General features: G+C 35.6%; 1 protein-coding gene across 1 annotated transcript; it reads left to right on the forward strand.

Moving 5' to 3' along the window:
* Positions 1-3,353: 3,353 nt before the first annotated feature.
* On the forward strand, positions 3,354-20,301 carry LOC140431898 (uncharacterized; the record flags this gene model as incomplete). The annotated part of the gene is made up of 6 exons (XM_072519768.1): positions 3,354-3,511; positions 11,983-12,095; positions 13,038-13,125; positions 14,125-14,357; positions 19,499-19,861; positions 20,050-20,301. Coding segments are annotated over 6 exons (1,207 nt in total), but the record flags the coding sequence as incomplete, so codon positions are not given.
* Between the last annotated feature and the right edge of the window lie 1,845 nt (positions 20,302-22,146).

Genomic DNA, 22,146 nt, shown 5'->3' on the forward strand with positions numbered 1-22,146 from the left:
ACGCGCTATCTCAGAGTTTATTTTCGACTAAAATTACTGAATACAATTGCGACATTTCATAAAGTAATATTTAATATTATTCTCCACTGCTTGCTAACTTTATCGTCACAAATTTCGTGTACGCGAAAAACCAGGCGATATTTACAAATCGCCAATAACTAGCTGCCGAGTACATTTTTAGAGCTTTCAGAAAGTCAATTCGCTTGCCGTGGTTAACAGGAAATTCGCATTTATTAGAGCACTGGTTTACAGTCGAGCTGAATGTAGTGTGGTCAGTCAAGGGTTTATGTAAAATGTTTCATTTGTAAGGCTGCTTTTCACATTTACGTACCTGGTTTAAATTATGTTAAGTTCCATTTTAATTTTGGACGAGAATTTGGATTTTACAGATATTCAGATAGTATACACATATACAGTGTGTCAATTTTAAAACTTACTATGGCTATATCTCACGAACACAAGCTGATATCGAAAAATGCTTGAAACCGTTTCTAGGATAGTAAGGGGGAACTAAAATGACATGAAAGAGAACTCGCCCACATCATGCAATTTAAACTTTTTTGGTTGTGGTAGGTGGGGCCTAGGGGGTTGACGAGGGTAAGTTATCTTTTATGTTATTTTAGTTCCCCCTTACTATCCTAAAAATGGATTTAAGCATTTTGTTCGTGAGATATAGCCCATTGTAAATTTTAAAATTGACACTGTATATATATATATATATATATATATATATATACATATATATATATATATATATATATATATATATATATATATATATATATATATATATATACATATATACAACAGCGCTTCAGGCTAGGCCACTGGCTTCCAAAAACTTGGTTATTTCCCTCCATTTTTTCTGTTTCCTTTTTTTTCTTCAAATTCTTACGCTTTATCCGACACCCTAATAGAATAAAAGGAAGGGAAGAAAAAAAGAAATTCTCAAGCTAAAATTCTAATAAGTCTTGATTTACTGCTTTCAACCATTTCTTCCTTGGACGTCGTCTTCTTTTGTTCCTCATTTCTTGCTCCTTGAGTATTTTGAATAACTGTTCGTTTTGTATACATCCTGATTATTTCTTTATTTGTTCATCTTCTCCAAATACTTTTTGTCTTCTGTATTCCTCCGAAGATTTTTCTGAGCACCTTCCTTTGCCAGATCTCTACTTTCTTTCTTCCTGCGGTTTCATAATCCACGTTTCACTGGCTGGTTTCACTGTGGGTCTGATTACTGTCTCGTAGACTCGCAGCTTAGCTGTTCTTGACACATTTTTTGCTTTTAGTATTGAATTTGGTTTTCCTTATTTTTCCATGTTCGTTATAGTTACTCCAAGTATACAAATTCTTACTATTCTCAAGAATAACGGGAGAGAGTTTTAACACACTTTTATCAGGCTATTTATGGTACCAATACAGAAGAAGAATTGACAGTCGAAGGCATCGGTTTCTTTATTCACAAAAAAAATTGGTCATTAAACCAAATCTCAATAAAGGTGATCTACTTAAATATCAAAAAAACGCAAGATATATGCTAAAGATCGTTCAAGTGTACGCCCCTACTACAGGACATCTAGACGAAGAAGTCCAAATATTCTACGATCAAATAACCTCTGCAATCAAGGAAAAACGCCAAAATTGGCACTAAGGAAGACCCCTTTGAATCAATATTGAAAACTTTTGAAAGCGAAGGCATAAACAATAGAGGCAAACAACTGTTAACTTTTCTGTTGGCAAACATTCGCTATCAAATTAACAGCTTTTTTTAAAAAGAAAACAACAAAAGATGTACATGGGAAAGTCCTGATAAGAACACAAGGAACGAAATCGACCATTTCTTTCTCTAATTTATTTCTCTCTCTAATTTATTTCTCTAGTGTTCTAAGAGTCTCATACAGCATCCTTTAGTTTATCATTCGAATACCTATTTAAAATCAATAAATAGCATGTCATTTTATGTTTCGCATGTAGCATTAATTTATAAAATTAATATTAATATACATTGCACAGATTCCAAATGTGCCGGTGGGAGATGGCTTCTATGCGCTGTATTATAGTCGATGTATGAGAGAAAGTTTTCAAAATAATGAAATAACAAATAATAATATAAAATTTGTTATTTCATTACTTCGAAAACTTTTTCTCTCATACACCAACTATAATACAACGCATAGAAGCCATCTCCCATCGGCATATTTAGAATCTGTGCACTGTACTTATTTGATCAGTATTTATTCTTCCTGGTCTAAATCCTCACTGGTATTCTCCGATAACTTTGTTTTCATATTCCATTAATCTTTTCCTAATAATTTCTTTAAGTATTTTCAATATTTAGAGTGGTACAGAGACTAATAGAACAGTCTATGGTGGGGGTGACGTTGAAGGACCGAATAAGAAACGAAGATCTGCGAAGAAGGACGAGTATTGTTGATGTTGTGGAATGCATAGCGGAACTAAAACTAAAATGGAACTGGGCATACCGTGCAGCGAGAATTCAAGACTTAAGATGGACGAGCAAAATTACAAATTGGAGGCTAAGAGCAGACAAACGTAGTAGAGGAAGACCACCTAAACGTTTGGCTGACAACATAAGGCGTGTTTGTTCTTTTTGCCAAACTGCGAATGTCAAGAGGCATATTCTTTATTTCCTGGTTATTTTTTTGGTCTCTTAATTTCTTTTGGTCACACGGTTTCAATATGGCCTATACGTTACGGTTAAACGAGCGGTTGTACCTCCACCAAAAAGTTGAGTCAACAATGAGCTAGGGATGGCGGTTTTTGACAAAACACCGGTTTTCGGTTATACCGGTTTTTTTGCTAACGGTTTAACCTGACAGTTATAACCGGCCAAAAAACCGGTTTTTACAAAAACCGGTTTTCGGTTTTTTTAATCCAATAGGTTATAAGTTTACACTTTCAGTTTGCTTCTGTATTTATAAAATAAAATAAAATTTGAAGTATGGTTTTGTTTGGAATAATTACTTGAGAATAATAATTATGATTGGGATCCAAAATAATCCCTAACCTAATCCTAATTACCGTAAAAACCTAATAACCGGTTTTTACTTTAAAAATAAAAAACCGGTTATAACCGGGACAAAAAAACAACCGATAAAACCGGTTATTGCGAAGTAAAAAAACCGGTTTTCGGTTAAAACCGGTAGGTTTTTCCCATCACTACAATGAGCAGAGGGAAACTTAGCTTTTTTGTATATCCTCCAAAAGATACAGTTGTATTTTTTTTATTTGTCACATAAAAAGTTAAATGGTTTCTATTCTATAATTTTAATTTTAATTAACTGTATAAGCAGTCTTGATGTAGCTTCAAATATTGCATATTTTTGTTTTAGCAGCATCCTTCCACTACAGATCCCTACGGTACCTACAAAAGTAATCAACATGGCCAAAATTCCAATAACCAGTTCCAGGAAAACAGTACCGACGCCGAACCACTCTTTTACAATAGCAGACCGCACAACAGAAAATTAAATAGATCTAATTATTCGAGGTAAGCACAAACTAAAGTAGCTAAACACTTTTTATCTGATTTTATTCTAAATTTTATTTTCATCTTTTGTTACTAAACAAATTATAATTAATTTAAAATTAGAGTATAACATATCAGTCTTAAAGAACTATCTTAAAAAAAATATAACATTATTTCACTTACTAAGACTTACATAAAAATATAAGAGATTACAAAAAACGTAATAAAATTAAGCCGGAATATTGTTACAGTCATTCCAAATTGGATTTACATGTTCCAAACAAAGATACTTTTTACAAATCGAATAAAATTATTTCGTTTTTTGATTCTTTTTCCATCCAAAGTCAGTACATCTTCATCCAAATGACAGATCTCCTTTAGTCGAATCCTTATTGTCTTGGGTATATAGACATTTTGGCTTCGATTTTTCTGGTGGTTGTACATAAGGCGAAATGCTAAATTTGTCAAAACTTTTTGTCGGGTCTTTGTGGAATTTGGAATGTTAAAATTGTAAATACCAAAGAAATTTATTGCTGTAACATTTAAAAGGATGTACAAAACGACCATAGGCCGTGTTCTACTACAACGTGCTACATCATATTGTGCGCATAATTTAACAACGGTATCAACACCCATTTTTGTGCTGTTTTATGCTAATATGAGATCCGTTTTTCTAAATCAACGTCGTCCCGATGGTGCATAGTGGAATACAACACAACGTTTTTGTTTTTTTTGTTTATATGACACTAATGTTCCTTTTAAACCAAACCCAAATGTACTAGAGCCAATAAGTCATCCTTGATTGTAAGAGAAATATGCAGGAAGTTCTCTTCTATTTACTTTTATTGTTCCTGTAATGTATTCCTCTTTAGGACTGTTGGACATAACATAAAGCTACTTACGATAGGTTTTATTAATTTATTAAGCTTTATAAGAATTGTATAACTTAACCTTAATTCAGTTCACATGTAGTCCATGACCTAAATCTATTGTCATGTGTGGTTGTCATGTCACTGCTGTCACTTAAGGTTCTGTTTGCCAAGTGCAACGTTGCCAAGTATATCCGTACATGAAAACCATACATAACAGTTCCCAAGAGGGTTAAACCAGTTTTCTTCAAGCTCATACCAAGATCAGCGCTGTCGGTGGTAACATTTCTCTTAGATCCGTAGAGATGGTGACAGGCCCGTTCCGCCACTGCCTTGGTACTAGTGTCTAGATAGTATGGACCAACCACTTGGTTTTTGCCAACGTGTGGCGTACTGGCGGAGCGAGCCCGTCCTCTAAAAGCCTCCAACTTTTTATCCACGGTTACGTATTGCGAATGAAAGAAACATTTTTTCTGATTTCCGTTCCACTTGGTAATAAGATCTCTTATTGGCGCTAATTTATCCTAACGAACTCTATCAAGCCTGTATTAATGGCATCAGTTCGCATGTACCTTAGTAAATTTCTGAATCTCGTGATGCTCATTATCAGTTGGAATACCAGTGCCGTTTATTTTCCACAAGTCTGTTGTATTAAGGGGACTTACTGACACTTGCAAGATATAAGACATAAAAGGGCACGAATTTCATCAATGTTTGCCGAAACTGCAGAACAATATTTTCACTTCGAGTTCTGACGTTCTTAGGGGCAATATGCTTAGCGCATTTTGTTTTGTTATCTTTGGGCAAAAAATATAGACCAATGGCAAAATCTGTCTCATTATCTAAGTTCTCATTTTCCTGTTCCGTATCGCTTTCCTCCAAATTTATTTCTACAGGATCCTCTTCTCCCTACTTCTCTTCATCACCCGTCGAACCTTCTTCAAAAAGTTCTTACAATCTTTTGCTCTTTTTCGTAATCCATAATATCTGAAAAATAAAGTTTAATTATTAAACAATTACTTACAAGTCACAAAATTCTTCGGCTTACTTCGGAAAAAAGTTCGGTTTTACAAATTACAAACTTACAGTTCGAGCATCAACACTACAGTCGATAAATGTACCTATCAAAAGAAGGTACAAAGCCGGAGAAACTCGAAAGCTTCCGATTGGCTTTAGAATGATTGACCTTCATTGACTCTGAGATAGCGCGTAGTTCTGGGGATTTTTCCTCAGAACTGGGGAAAATGAGAATCTTTGAGGACTGGGGAAAAACTCTTTTTAAAATGTCTAATATTTGGGGACATCAAACTGGCTAAAATATGTTATTAATTTAGTAAAAAATAGTTATTTTTGAAAGTCCAGTAATTATGTGAATATTAAATGTACTACAAGGACAAGATAAGATCACAATGACTGATTCCACATATACGCCACACTCAATAGAGTTTGATGACTTGGCGCTACCGCGAACAATGATATTCCCTGGGTTTCCCTGACATCTCTCCGTTCGGCATTAGGCGACTAATGGGTAGGAATCGAGAGGTGGAGAGCCGTCCGTCGCTTGAGGTCTCGGGTCTGTAGAAACGCACTCGAGGCGCTTAGGCGTCACGGTCACCGGTCTACACTCCTAGTATCCGAGACGAGACTCTCGTGGGACTACTCTACTCTCATTCCAAGAGAACCAGGCGAGGTTGCACGAGCTGGGCCCGTACACACCTCTTTTGGCCTTACACCACCAATAGGGGTGTCGGTGTCTCGGCACGTACCCGCCTGGAGATTTAAGAGTGATAGAGGAGAGATCCTTGGCGGCGACCTGTCTCATGTGAGGTGCAAATTCCTCTGCCTGCGTCACCTGTCCGCCCGTGGGAGGGGATAACGGATAGGTGAGGTAATCGCAACATAGGTACTACGGGGGAGGTGGAGCCTGCGATGTGTATGCAACGCGCCACCTTCATTTTGGTGTCGGACTCGTAGGGGCAGTGGAGTCACTAAGGGTCGTATGCCGAAAGGCCAGGTAGACCAGGGTCCTGCCAGTTTTCACAATTGGAGGGCACAAAGTAACGCTATGACACTCTCATCATTATGAATCACCTGTGTAGGTCCGGGGTTCCCCGACTTTCATCTGTGAATTCCTCATGGGGCATGTATACTTTTAAAATTAAATTTCAATGCCAGATATCTGAGTATTGTACACAGTGCTATTCGTGCTCCCTTAAATTAATTATTGTAGCTTTTTGATTTTTAATGGTGTTTTTAATAGAGTCGTGAGCCATTGGTATTTGCCATTTCCTGTAATTATATATAATAACTGTCATACTGTTAATAATGTCAAAAACAATTACTATGCCTGTTAGTATCACCAATAGGAATTTACAACACTTCTCATTTGTTTAGAACTTCTGTCATATGTCATACAATCCGTGTATAATATTAATATACGCCATATGACAAAAGCTCGAAACAAACAAGAAGCGTTGAAAACTCGGCTGGATATAATATCGGTAACCATAGCGCAACACAAGTTGCATGCATGTAGGAGAAGATTTGTTAATAACTGAAATATATAAATCTGTAAAATTCTGTTCAAAATGTGGCAACTTTTTCAAACACAATTTGGGGAAATATTATTTTAGGCCTGGCAGCGCTGCCACCGGTCTCCTAGCCAACAGCGTCTAATGAAAGGTTAATAAAACAGTGCAATTGACAGATTAATTTTTTTTTCAAATAAAATAGTATGTTTTAACAAAAAATTAGGTTTTTATTTAAAAAAGTCGAATATTAATGGTGTTCCTCAGACATTTTTGATATGTGTATACAGTTAGTAGCTATTTTTTTCTACTTACTAACACATTTTTGTATCACTAAAATATATCGCTAAGGATATTGCTGCATACACTTAAAATAAAAATAGTTAAAAAGTATCTTCGTGCACAAAAATATTTTACAGTAAAATCTAAGACTACTAAATTACCAAGTTGTGTATCGCGATCTTAAATTATGCGCTGGAGTTAATTTTCACCACTAATATCACCCTGCGGTGAAATGAATATTACACTTTGGTAATTATTTAAAAAGTTTCAGCGTAATTTCCTATAATCAGCAGCGAGTTTTAAAACAGGTCATTGCTCGCTATTTCATAAGCTTTTTTCCGAGAATGTCACGCTTTTTGCTTTGATGAAAAATACTAGAATCATACTCTAGCGTTAGAAATTTCCTATTTAAATTATCATATGTTTTTCTTTTGGATTTATGACTGTTAGTGGGTATGTGTATTTTTTATTATTATTATACAATGATATCAAGCCAAAAAATAAGCTTTGTGTCCCAAAGTACACAGACCAACGTGTGAGTGGTCTAGTTCTACTACGTTTGTCTGCTCTTGGCCTCCAATTTGTAATTTGCTCGTCCATCGTGAGTCGTGCATTCTCGTTACATGCTCTGCTCAGTTCCATTTCAGTTCCGCCATTCGTTCTAAAACATCAGTAGTACTCGTCCTTCTTCGCAGATATTCGTTTCTTATTCGGTTCCACAACGTCTTGGTTAGAGTCATGGTTTCCACCTCATAGGTAATGACTGGTAATACGCATTGGTCAAATACTTTTCTTTTGTAGCTAATTAGTATGTTGGCCCTAAGTGTGTCTCGCAGTTTCCCAAAGGCTGCTCAGGCTAAAGTAATTAATCTTTGGATTTCGCATGTTTAGTTATCCCTGCTGATTCTTATTTCATGACCCAAATACGTATATTTCTCCAGCAGTTCTACCACTTTTTATCGAATAGGTAAATGGTTATTGAGGACCATATTTTCGAACTTGCCATTCCAATTCATTTAACGTATATGTGGTTTCTTCTCAATTATCTGTGATAAGTACAATGTCATTTGCAAAACGGACATGGTTAAGCGTTTTGCCGTCTATTGTTACTCCTTTGTTGTCCCAATTAACCATCTTAAAGGCAAATCTAATTTACGATAGCTTCTATTACAATTCCATCCTCTCCTCTCCGAGATTAAGAGAGAGAGAGAAAGGGGGAAGAGGAGAGGAGAGAAATAATATAGTAATATAATATAAATCAAATTTTCTATCAAAATAAAAATATAATATAAAAATAAACTCCAAAAGAATTAGTTCGTAGAAAAATTCTAACGAGGAGAAAACATTTATAAAATATATCCTTACATTTTTAAAGTTTTAAGTTTAAAAAAAAAATACAAACATTATACAAAGTTAATATAAGATTAGGTAAAATATCCCATTAGTGTTTATCAAACTTGTTTTTAAAACTATTTAAACTATTGGCATCTACTATGCCGTCCTTTAAACTGTTCCATTTATCAAAAACTCGGTTAACCAAAAAGTTTTGCCTTACAAGTAGTTTTAAAAGACTACTTTTTTAATTTATAGTTATGACCTCTTAGTCTAATATCTTTGTTAATAGTATAGAAGTTTAATGTTCCCCAAAAACCTCCCTAGGAATTCTATAAGTATACATGGTATCTTCTTTTTCTCGTATATGAGTTAATGGAGACAACTGGAGCTTTCTTACTCGGGTTTTATAGATTATTCTTCCATAACTAAAAGGTAACTTAGTAGCTCTTAATTGTTCTGCTTCTAATAAATTACCGTCCTTTTGCAAATGAGGTGGTCAAACTTTTTTTCTCTCTGGTAAAGTTCTAAAAACTGTTCCAGGTTAACCCATCACTAGGAATGACTGACGTGTGTTGGATGCAGGGTAGATGAGTACCTGCATCCGAGCCGTTATCCTGCCTAAAAACGAAAACCACCCTCTCTTACTTGGCTGGAATCTGTAAGGCTGACGACACTTTCTGAGCCCTACCTTCCCGTATCTGTATCTTATCTCTGTCTTTGGTCCGGCTGGTGTTTTTTTCTTCTTTTTATTTCTTTTTTATTACTGTTCGAATGTAATTATGTACAATATTCCATGCCTCCTTACTTCTCGTCATTTATACAATAATCTTTCTAACAGTAACATGGTTCATACCTATTTCTCTGTACATTCTGTTTCTCTCCACTATCAATCTACTACACTCCAGCATTGTACGAGCAACAGTGTCAGAGTATTCACAGTATAGGCATTTATCTGTATCTGTCTCTCTGAGTCTATGAAGATATATTCTAAAACATGTCCTGTGAGCACTTGCTTTAGGAAGTAATCCAGTCGCCTATGACCACAGTCCACCCAGTCCATTGAGCAACATCTTCCGTGTTGTTACAATCTCCTTGCCATCTTTCTATTGATCTTTCTCTTTCTTCTTTTTTTATGGCTACTGTCAAATATTCTCTTCTCTCATAGACATGTTTCCTTTCTACTATGCTACTGGTAACAGACTTGTTCTGTCTACTCGTATTATGAGCCCTTTGTAGGTCGGTATTTCTATCGCCTCACTTCAGACTGGTGCAGCATAAAGGATGATTAAATTCACAACACCGTGTAAGGCCCTCCTCCTTTCTGATTAGGGTTCTCCCAATGTTAGGCCGGACATGTGATAAAAATAGGAGAGAATAGCCTATAAAAAAAAAAAAACACTGAATGCAGGGAAAAAAACCGGTTGAAAAGCCAAGAAAGCGCTGGGGAAGCCACAATAAACTGCGACGCACAAGCTCTTTTGGTAGTCCATGTATGCAAAAGATCAGCCACAGACAAGCAAGGGTGGAGGAAAAAGTAAAGGAGACCAAGAATAAATTTGGGCTGTAGTGCCGTAGAAGAAAAAACTCTGAGATAGCGCGTCTCCCCATCGCAGCCGCACTCTTTGCTGCCTTCTGGGCTACCAGCTACCATCCGTATATGCTTCCTTCATCCGCAATATGGGTGTAGTGTCACTTCCAGATATTTGACTTATTTCTTTGATGTCAGTTGTACCCCTATAGCATATAGGAGTTCCATCCTTTGTCTTTTCCGTTCACCCTTTAAATTATGGCTTTGGTCTTCTTTGCTGCGAGTTCTCCGTAATATTGTCCATGACTTTCTTATAATGGTATAGCGGTTTTTGTACAGAATTTTGATCGCACGTATTTTTACGCTTTTGGACCTCTGGAACTAACTCTGTTATAGGTACTACTCAACAATCTTAACTTTTTTGTTAATTTATTGAAACATTGTCTATTATTAATACTTATGTTTTCTCAGATGGATTTTTCCTTATCCAACCACTTAATTATCGATCCACGGGCTTCTTGGCATTAGTCCTAAGGGTGTATATTTAAAGAACATACAGTATCTATTTCTTTATGTATAATTCCTTTATTTATTTTTTTGTTAGCTTATCAGACATTCCTCTTTATTATCGTCGTCTTCGTCCTTTTTAAGTCATTCATCACATCGTTAAAACATCTTTCGTCTGTCAATTACCTTTGATTGCCTTTTTTTATTTTTTGCACAATTCATCCTATATATTCTTTTTTTCTTTTCTTTGTTAATTTGGCTTCTACTATCTTTGTAGTAAAATTTTTGGTTTTTCTCATTAGATCCGCGTTTTTAATTATGTGTATATTGTCATTCGTTTGGTCAGTCTTTATCCACCCATCCAATATCCCTACAGCTCAAGTCTGGACTTGGTCTCCGTTAATAAGCTTCTCCAAACATCTTGATCTACTGCTATTTTGTTATGAACATGTTTTTGGGAGGTTTTTGGTATCCTTATCTACTTCGTCCTTCTATATCTTTTTTGGTCTTCCAACAAGTTTGTTTCTTTGAATTCTTGCGTTTAGTAATTTTCTTAGGATTCTGTTTTCATACCTCGGGACCACGTGATCTATCTATCGTAAATGCTGCAGCCTAGTGTATTTTGCTAGTGTTGTTCGTATATTTCTGTTTCTTCTATTTTATCTAATTCAACAGTTGTTATATTCACCGACTCTGAGATAGCGCGTCAGGATACGCAACCAACTAGTTGGATTTGTTTGTATGTTATTTATGCTTACCATTAACCGTCTAATTACTTTTTAAGAACAAACGTTTTAGTTATTGCGTTAACATAAAACTCCATTGTTTGGGGAATTTTTCTTTTCTTTATATTTCTTGTAGTAGCTAGCAAATCTGTTTTGTCAAATTTTTCTTCTTGCTTGTATAGTTCTGCTGGTATCTTTTTTATTGCCGGCGCATTATTATTTTTTGTATTTGGATTGCCATTCGAATCTCCTCTAGCATTAGAGGTCTATTAAGTTTATTTTCTTCTTCGTCTTCTATCAGTTCTTGTTGTTCCTACTGCTGCCGTTGTTCTTGTAATTTTTGTACCGTTTTTAATAGTTTTCTAAAATAGATCAGTCTTTATTTATTGGGATAATCAGATTGTTTTTCCATTCTACTAATATCTGTCTATTTACCATGCTTTGCGATAAAGTTCCACAGGCCATTGCTTTCCGTCTTCTCTGTATGACTTTACCATTTCCGATTCAATCCCATTAGCGCCACAGGCCTTTACTGTTTATTGAAAGGATACGTAGGGATAAAGGCAACTTAAGGCACGATGTCAAAGGCAGAGTTAAAAAAAAACAGTGAAGATAAAACCAAGACCAGTGTGAAATGGCACCATGGTCGTATCTTGGTTTATAAATAAATATTTTTTTGTCTTCTTGCCTGTTAAATTAATTTGTTTTTATATTTTAGTAATGAAACTTGGTTGAGTTGTGAAAGTGCAGTTTACAATCCCAGCGGTGATAGTTTTGACGCCGGCTATTATGTAGATGCTAATGATGCTCTGGTTTCACAATACTCCAAAGGTAAGTCCAAAATAATAAATATTAGTATTTATATGACTATTAGCTTTGAAATTTAATTAAATTTGGAAATAGTATTTTAAGTCCTTTTGTATAATTTATGATTGTCTATTACATTATTACATTTTTACATTTTTCCACAAAAACAATTTTTATTTTCTGGTTCGGTATATACGTTTATTATTTTTTTTAATTAATCTCTGGTGTTTGCTATTTTTTTCCAGTCAAGTGCTCCAATACCTCTTACATCATCTACAACACCGTTATACCATCTTTTTCTTGGCACCCTTTCTCCTTTTTTCATATTGGCAGCCAGCTGAAGAATTTTTGTGGCATTTTATCCCTATCTATCCTTTGCACGTACTTAACCATCGAAGTTATTGTACTCTTACAAGATTTATAATGTGGTCCCCTTCATGTAATAATTCTAATTCATTATTAATTGTTCTTTCTTAAATTTTCAGTCCTCTTTCTTCCGTAAATTCTTTTAATGTCTATCTCTTCGTATTAATTAATCTCTGGTGTTTGCTATTTCTTTTCCAGTCAAGTGCTCCAATACCTCTTAGATCCAACAACACCGTTATACCATCTTTTTTCTTGGGCACTCTTTCTTCTTTTTTCATATTGGCCGCCAGCTGAAGAATTGTTATGGTATTTTATCCCTAATTATCTTTGCACGTACCTTAACCATCGAAGTCTTTGCGCTCTTACAAAATTATTTTTTTTCTTCACCTTTTAATTTTTCTTCTTCGCCCTTTTTATTGGCCACTTTTCACATTCACATATAGATAGACTCTGTCGCTTTTATCACCCTTTTGCAAATTTATTTTCCTAGATACACATTTCTATTTTAAAAAATAATCTCTCCTCTATATCTACAGTTTTTAGTTGTTAAGTTAGGTTGGGTTAGTTAAAATTCCACTTTATTTATCAACTGTTTTGTAGCTCGAAGACCCAGTTTAGAGAGACAAACTACCCTATATGATGATCCAAACTATGATTATTCAGTCTATACTGCAACCACTGTACCAGGGTAAGTTCACTTATCATTAAGGTATTAAAATATTATTAAACTTGTACTTTCACTATTAAAAAATGAAACACAAAAGAACCCACACTTTCCGCTATTATATGTATATATTCATGTCACCTGAATGTTTTTCACCGAAAGTAGTAAGCGTAGAATTCAGGAGACATTTGATGGTCCTTCGTATTTGATTTTGTATTTAGCCTCCGCATCTGATGAGACTGAAAGATCGAAATGGCATCTTAATGCGGTGTTGTTTATCAATTCAAACACAGAGGCTAAAAAAACCTGTTTTTAAGATGTATATATATATATATATACATATATATATATATATATACACATATATATATATATATTATATATATATATATATATATATATATATATATACATATTAAACAAAAAAATAGTGTTAATTAACACAAGACTAGTATAATTGTGGCAGTACTGTTAGAAGTCCGTGCATTCCAGCCTGGTGGCTTTGCATCAAAGCCAAGGGGGGAAGCTATAGATACATAAGGAAAGACTCACTTAAGAGTAATGTTACCAATTGCAGCAGTAATATCAGAAGACCCTACAGTTCTAGAGCTACAACTCACAAAGCCACGGAGAATTGCGCTACCTGAGGAAACGAGAGCCAAATGTTTTAAAAAACAAAAAAAAAAGATGTTGATTTATATGAGACTAGGATAACATGGATAAGGAAAAAATCATTGGCGAAATTAGCAACTCACTAGAAAAGAAGATAAATGCATTACTGTAATGCATTGGTTAGTGATCAGTGCAGTAGTGTATGGGGGCTCGGGAGACTGAGACCTCGGAAGCCCTGAAGAAGACATAAAAGAGACGCAAGTCTGTTGAGTTTAATAATAATTCTTGTAATAGTATAATAATCTTAGCTCTCTTTTATGTATATATATATATATATATATATATATATATATATATATATATTTATATATATATTCTTAATTAATTTAATGTTCTGTAACACATTTGTAGGTATCAATCTCTCCAGCAGAATAAAAGCGTAGACGAGTTTTATGATACGGTGCCATATTCTTCGCAAGATGGACGCTTTGGGCAGGAAGATGAGGATCGCCAATGGGATAGCGGAGGGTACGATCCGTACCTTCCCCCTAAACCTAGATCTTCCAAGAAACTACCCTCCATACCGGCTCTACAAAATATTACCAATAAGCAGTTACCTACCGTACCGAATATACAAAATTCAGGTAAATATCCAGTTTGTAGGATCCATTCAATATAAATATAAACGATTGTCACGAAAAGTTAGTTTTTTTCTATATGCAAATAACAAACAATAAATAAATAGTTATTTCTTCTTCTTCTTTGGATTTTGCGTCAAAAATTGAACATCATGTAGGGATTAAATACCTATTTATTACCTGTATTTCACAATTATTCTGTCACGTATTTTAACCTACAAATATTTGGTTTTATTTCAGTCTGTGAGACTGCCCGATTATATTTGTGTTACAAAATATTGTAAACTGTCGACATGGCTGTACCGTCAATACGAGTACGTTATGGAGGGTATTTTACCAATATTTTTTGCAAATCGACTTAGGGCTTTGTTTTTTACCTAAAGTTACCTTTACATCAGCATCCATGTTAAGAAAACTGGTAAACAGGACTCCCAAATAAGTTGCTGTTGGGCTGAAAGGGAACCTTTCTCTCACCAACTCCAGGAAGTATTGATTTTTCACAGCTTGTATGAATTTGTTCAATAATATTGGGTATCTGAAGATGATTAAATACGTTTTGTTGGCATCCGGTGAATTTGTTAGGTAGAGGTATTCGGATGCCTGGGATATTTTGGATTGAAATGTAGTTATTTTATATGATATACAAGAGAGGAGCTAATATGGAATCTTGAGGAAGTGTAGAGATGTTATCGTGTATTTTAATTTTAACAGTTCTGTCACTAAAATATGATTTTATAACTTTTATATATTACAATTAACTTCCTGATCAATTTGTCATCATCATCATAATTATTCTGGCTCTACAACTCTAGGTGGGTCCTAGCCTCCTTAAGAATTTCTCGTCGTCCTCCCTATCCATCGCCTTTCTCCGCCAAGGACATATTCAATATTTCTCATGTCTTCATCGATGTTATTAAGGAACTTTGTTCTAGTTCTTTCTCTTCTTTTCTGACCAATGGGTCTATCAAGGAGCGTTTTTCTAGCTGGATCATTTTGTTCAATCCGCATTACATGCCTTATTTAGCTCAGACTTCTTAATATGTTTTACGATATCAGGTTTCTGGTATATTCTATAAAGTTCGAAGTTTTACAGTCTTTTCCACATTCCATTGTCATTCACTGCTCCATATGTTCGCCTTAATACTTTTTTTTTCGAAACATCCAAACATGTTTTCAATATTTTTTGTTAGAGTCCAGGTCTCTGAACCGTATGTTGGGACTGGGCGTATTATTGTTTTGTAGAGTTTTATTTTTGTATTTCTCGATATAATTGTGGATTTACGAAGGAGATTGAGCCCAAAATAGCATCTGTTGGCTGTGAAAATTCTGCAGTTTATCTCTGCGGTAGTATTATTTTCAGTGTTAAGGAGCGCTTCCAGGTATACAAATTCGTTCACTGCTTCGATGACGTCGTTTTCTATAACAAGTGGTCATAGTATTTGTAGCTGCGTGCTTATTTTCGTATACTTCGTTTTGTTGGTGTTTATTATTAACTCCATTTTTGTAGCTGATTCTTTACATGCTACATACGCCTCTCGTACAGCGTTTTCCGTTCTTCCAACAATATTGATATCATCAGCACAGGCCAGGATTTGCACTGATTTATTATATATTGAACCAGTGGTTGTGATTTCTGACATACGTGTTACTTTTTCCGGAGCCAGATTGATCAGTATACAGGAGAGAGGGTCTTCCTGGCGCAGCCCGTTATTTGTTTTAAAAGGTTTTAGACAGTTCCTCCTAAATTCGTACTCTACATTCAACTTTTTCAAGAGTTAGTTTTGTTAAATTTACTAACTGATTTGGTATTCCTAGCTCTTTCATTGCTTTGAATATTTCTCTTCTATTCTCAGAGTCGTAGGCTGCGTTGTAGTCTATAAATATGTGATACGTAGCAATGCTATATTTCAGTGTTTTTTCCAAAATCATTGGGAAGGGATTTCTGTGTCCATATTTCTTTTATAAGCTGTTGTAATGTCATTATGGTATCATGGGCACCTTTTTTATATAGTTTAGCTGGGAGATTATCTATTCCCGGTGATTTGTTTTTGGCTAGTTTTTTAACTGCATCTTTAACTTCAAGAATCGTTGGTGGTTCCTCTTCCTCTCGTCTGTTCCCCTCACCTCATCTCTTTCGTCTTCCAGGTTTTCTTCTTCTTCCCCTATATTAAGTGCCTGGTTAAAGTATTCCACCCATATATTCAATAATTATTTCCTTGTTGTTAATAGGTCGCAATTCTGACTTTTGCATTGTCTTGTGGTTCATCATCAGTTGGCGCTACAGCCCTTCGTGAGCCTTGGCCTGCTTCAAAACATTCTTCCTTCCTTCCCTATCGAGTGTCTGTCTTCTCCAGCCCCTCACTCCAATCTCCTTTAGATCTTCCTGTACATCGTCCAGATATCTGAGTTTATTTCGCCCCCTTCTTCTTCTTCCGACCGGCCTGTTTAGCATAGTTATTTTAGTGGGATCACTCTCATCCATCCGCATAACTTGGCCCACCCACCTTAGGCGGGTTTATTTTGATGGTCTTCACAATATTTGCATCACCAAAAAGTCTATAGAGTTCAAAGTTATATCGCCTTCTCCACAGACCCTGTTCGTTTACTCCGCCATATATGGTCCTGAATACTTTTCTTTCAAAGACTCGCAGTAACTCGGGTCGTCATTGCCCATGTTTCCGATCCGTAATGTGAGCACTGGGCGTATTATTGTTTTATAAAGTTTGCACTTAGTTGCTATTGACATACTTCTCGCTCTTAGTTGAGGGCCCAGGCCAAAATAACAGCAGTTAGCCACGCATATTCTTTTTTTTTATCTCGTTGGATGTGTTATTTTTGTAGTCTACCAGTGATCCTAAGTAGCAGAATTCTTCTACCATTTCTATCGTTTCGTGTTGCACCTCTAAGTTATTTTGTTGAATTCTTGATATGGCCGGCATATATTTAGTTTTCTGGATGTTAATCAGAAGTCCAATGTTTTCTGTGGCATTTTTGATACGTGTGAAAGCCTCCACTGCTTCATTTTGGGTTCTTCCAAATATGACGATATCATCAGCGTATGCCATTATTTGTATACTACGGGTATATATCGTACCTTTTAAGTTTATTCCCGAATCTCTCATAACTTTTTCTAACGCTAGGTTGAACAGCGTGCATGATAGCGCATCTCCCTGGCGCAGTCCTCTGTTGGTTTTAAATGGTTTTTGAAACATCCCCTTGTACGCGCACTTTACATTCGACTTTCATCATTGTCATTTTAATTAATTCTACCAATCCTTTTGGTATTCCTAATTCGATCATCGCCGAATATAATTGGGGCCTGTCAATAGTATCGTACGCTGCCTTAAAGTCTACGAAGATGTAATGGCAGTCTATGTCGTACTCCGTCGTTTTTTCTAATATTTGTCTGATGGATGATAAGTGATCAATGGTAGATTTATTTTTCAAGAAGCCTCTTTGGTAGGATCTTATTTATATTGTCAGTATACCGTGCCAGTCGTTCGTTAAGTATTAGGGACACAATTTTATATGCTGTATTAAGAAGGGAAATCCCTCTAAAGTTGGAACATTCAAGAACGTTTCCTTTTTTGTGTATGGGGCATATAATTCCAGTATTCCAATCTTCTGGTAACGCGCGTTCTTGCCATACCTGTATTAGTAGTTTGTGAAGGAGGGTTACAAATGTTTGACCGCCACATTTAAATATTTCTGCGGGTAGGTTGTCTGCTCCGGGTGACTTGTTTCTGGCTAGAGACTGAATTGCTTTGTTTATTTCTTTCAAAGTTGGTAGTTCAGTATCCTGCTGTTCTATTTCTATATCATATCTACCTTCAGCTCTACTTTCTCCATTAAGTAGCGTACTAAAAATGTTCCTGCCATCTTTCTAGTACTTCCACTCTCTCGTTTTAAAAGAATTCCGTTTAGGGCCTTGACTTGGTTCGCTTGTGGCTTGAAAACTTTTCTTTTTGTGTTAACCTGTTTGTAAAATTTTCTGTATTCGTGTTCTCTATTAAGGTTTTCCATTTCTTCGAACTCTTTATTGATTTGTTGCCGCGTTTTCTGTTTGTGTTTTTGTTTTTCCTCTCGTCTCTTTATTCGATATTCTTCAACATTGATTGGTCTTGTGGTTGCCTTAAATTATTTTCTGTTGATGTTAATTTTCTTATAGAATGCTCTGAATTTTTTTTTGTTTAGGTTTTTTATATATTTAAGTTCCTTATTTAGGTGATTTCGTTTTTTTTGTGTATCCCCTTTTCTTCTCTTCTCTTTGTCTGGTATTTATCTATAGTTGTTCTAGTTCATCGGGTAAGCATCTTTTTGTAGGCTTAATTTTTTGTTGCATTCTTCATTCATCATCAAACCAATGATTTCTACTGACACAAATTTCTGTTCCTATTTCCTCTTTCGCTGATGCTTCAATATCTTCCTTTATTCTGGTCCAGTAGAAGTCTGTATCTCTCTGGCATTCTTTATTTACATTTTGATTTCTTAGCCTGTTGGTGGATCAGTCTGTCATGCCAGACTTAATTAGAAATCTTTTGTACATCTAGAAAATAAAGCTATTTCGATGACGTTTGTGGATTTTGTGACCTGTGTTGTGAGATCCCTTATTGCACAGGAGGTAGATTTACCAGTTTGTTATCCCTATTATGGATGCCAATAATGATAGTTTAAGATTATATTGTGGGATTTAAGAAAATCTCTCTTTTAAAATACACTCAAGGACTTTCCTTAGCATGTGTATAAAAAAAACGTAGATCTGTAGGATTCCATGTTAGTATGAAGTTTACCTGTTTGAATAACATAATGTCCCCCCATGACCTTGGGATTGATCGATTATACATCGGTGTGGTATGTTGGATATCTGTTTATACTATCAGTTTTAATTTAGCTGCCCACTCTCCCCACACACCTAGAAATATAAAATTTTATCAAATTACGACAGATAGACTATATTTTAAAAAGATTATTTCAGAATGAAGTTTGGAATTTCCTCTTTATATAATTTATATATCATCATATCATAAATCATTGTTTAAAAGCTGCAAGATTAGAATTCTATATAAGTATCGGTGTAAATGTACAAGTAAAAATTATTTTTCCCATATTTCAATTGTTAACTGTAAATACTATTTTATATTTTTAAGACTCCTTTTCCCTGTACGACGAACCCTTGAGACCAATGTCCACTGGTCGCAGAAGAATGCCCCAGGTACCCAACAGAAAGACTTCCTGGAGACAGTTCTCTCAGCAGAGCCAGGAGGACGGATACAAAACCCCAGAATCCTTGTCCCACCGTGGGGCCAGTCTTCCTCCTACGCCTACCAAGAATTCTAGGATCATCGCGAGACTCGCGCAGACTTTGGAACCGACGAGAGCGATGACTCCTGGAAGGAAACTTCCCACGCCCAATCCAAATCTTAAAGGAAAGAGAAATAGGCTATTGAAAAGAACTAGTTCCGCAGACGACTATGCGGAAAATCAGTTAGATAACGGTTATATGCGATTTGGTAAGTAACAAATTATTTGCTTTCTTATGCTGCAATAGCAACCGCGCTATATTCCGGAATATTTATAATTTTTCTGCTGTAAACAGTTCTATTTAAAGACCGTTGTAAGTTCGAAATCGAGTACAGTAAACCGTCTCTATAGATTTTCCTATTAACTATTAACCTATTATTTCATGTACTATTTTTAGGTGCTATCAGTGCCACAGAAAATTATAATGAAGACTACAATTATGCATATCAAAGTACGGATAACTTGCCAGTAGTACCGGACGTAGATGTATATTCAGTACCTAACGTAGTAGCTAACGAGAAGAACATCGCGTACCCACAAGTTCCGACGAGTACAACTTACCAAAACGATTACTACAGTAGAAGTGCTCAAAACTGCGAATACAATCAAACGTATTACAATGACGAAATGTATAGGAAAAAAGGTTTAGGTAAGTATTTTTATATGTTCTGTATCTGTAGAGTAGGGAGGGCAGTTCCACAGCAGTAAGGCCACAATAAAATTGACCTATTGTGTATCCTCCAATGTGTAAGGAGCTGTCGTCCTTATGTGGAGTAACGGGCATTCACATAGGATATGCTCTACGAGCATCCGAGGCTTGAGTTAGTGAGTCGTAACAGTCCATTACTAACCCTGATGTGACACGTGGTCTATTCAAGGTTAGTAGCACTTGTCTGCTATCTGTGCAGATTATTATAGTTTTCATGGTTATATCTTTTTGGGTTATCTCTTTTGCGGATATGGAGATACCAGCCAGTTCTGTCTGAACTACGTTGGTATTTTTACCCATACCCCACTTTATTCTTCTGGAGTATATCCCGCAGTCTTTAGCCTTCTTCCATTCTGGAGCCATGGGTGTATATGTAATACGCATTTGCCACATTTGTCTTCCTATACTGTTTTATTTCGATTTTGTGGGGTTATACACAACCGGTTTTTGCCGGTTAACAGACTGATGCTAACTCATATGAACTAAATTACCTGCATATAGCTTAATAAGCAAGAAGCGGTGAGCGTAGTCTATAACTGGGGCCGAACATTTCAATCAACAAACAGTATATTGTACCCAAATAGATATTGCTGAGATTAAGTTCTATATAGGAAAAGAAATACCAGAAATTATACGAAATTTTATACCTGTTGATATGTTACCAGGGATACATGTTCTTTTCCTTAGATCTTGGTTTCTTATTTTGTCTTTTTTGTCACTCCGAGAATTGATCCTTACATGAGCCTTTGTGCTACTCGCATTTTTAGTGCTGTTGTTTTTGTGAGAGTGAGAGTTTCTGCTCCGTATGTCATAATGGGAAGAACGCATTGGTAAAATGTATTCCGCTTCATAGCTATCGGGATGTTGCTCTTAAAGATGTCTCTTAGTAAACCATACGCCGCCCAAGCAAGTGTTATTCGTTAGGTGTTCGCTGGGAACCAAATTTGTCATAAATTTGGTCTTACTGAATGTTCATTTTTGGACCTATTGTTGAAAATACGTTTTCTAATTCTTGCAGCATTTGTTGTGCTTCACGCAGATCTTCGGTAATAAGTACTATATTGTTGGCAAAACTCAGACGATTGAGCATTGCTCCATCTATTTTTATTTCTCTATTTCCCACTTTAGCATTTTAAAGGCGTATTCGAGGGGCGTTATAAATAATTTAGGTGAGAGAGTGTCGCCCTATCTCACACCTCGCTTTATATGAATTTCTCTGGTGGTATCATGTAGTTTTACACGCATTGTGGCGTTTTGGTACAACGTTTGTACTAACTTTGTAAGGCGGGTAGTCTATTCTACTATTGTTCAGAGCAGTTATAATGCTGTATAATTCCACGGTATCGAAGGGTTTGTGAAAGTCTACAAAGATAAGTACCAGCGATCTGTTATATTCTATCGATTTTTCTATTAAGGTTTTTACTGTTTGTAAGTGATCGTTTGTTCCGAATTTTGAGCTCAAGCCAGCTTGTTTTCGGAGCTGGTAAAAATCCAACTTTTTTTCTAGTCTTGTCGTAATTATTGGCGTAAACATTTTATAGATATGGTTCAATAAGCTGAATAGTCTATAGTTTTTTAAGTGCGCCATGTCTCCTTTTTTGTGTAGTAAAATTGTTACTGCATTGTTTCATATTTCTGGAATGCAACATTCTGTTAGACAAAGGTTAAACAAAATTTTTATTTGGTTGAGAAGGGCCCGTTCGCACATCTTTATAGCTTCTATGACGACTTAATTTCTCCTGGTGCTTTGTTGTTTTTCATCTTTATCATTACTCTGATAGCGCG

The sequence above is a fragment of the Diabrotica undecimpunctata genome, unplaced genomic scaffold (assembly GCF_040954645.1).
Source record: "Diabrotica undecimpunctata isolate CICGRU unplaced genomic scaffold, icDiaUnde3 ctg00000843.1, whole genome shotgun sequence".
In the NCBI taxonomy this organism is placed as follows: domain Eukaryota; kingdom Metazoa; phylum Arthropoda; class Insecta; order Coleoptera; family Chrysomelidae; genus Diabrotica; species Diabrotica undecimpunctata.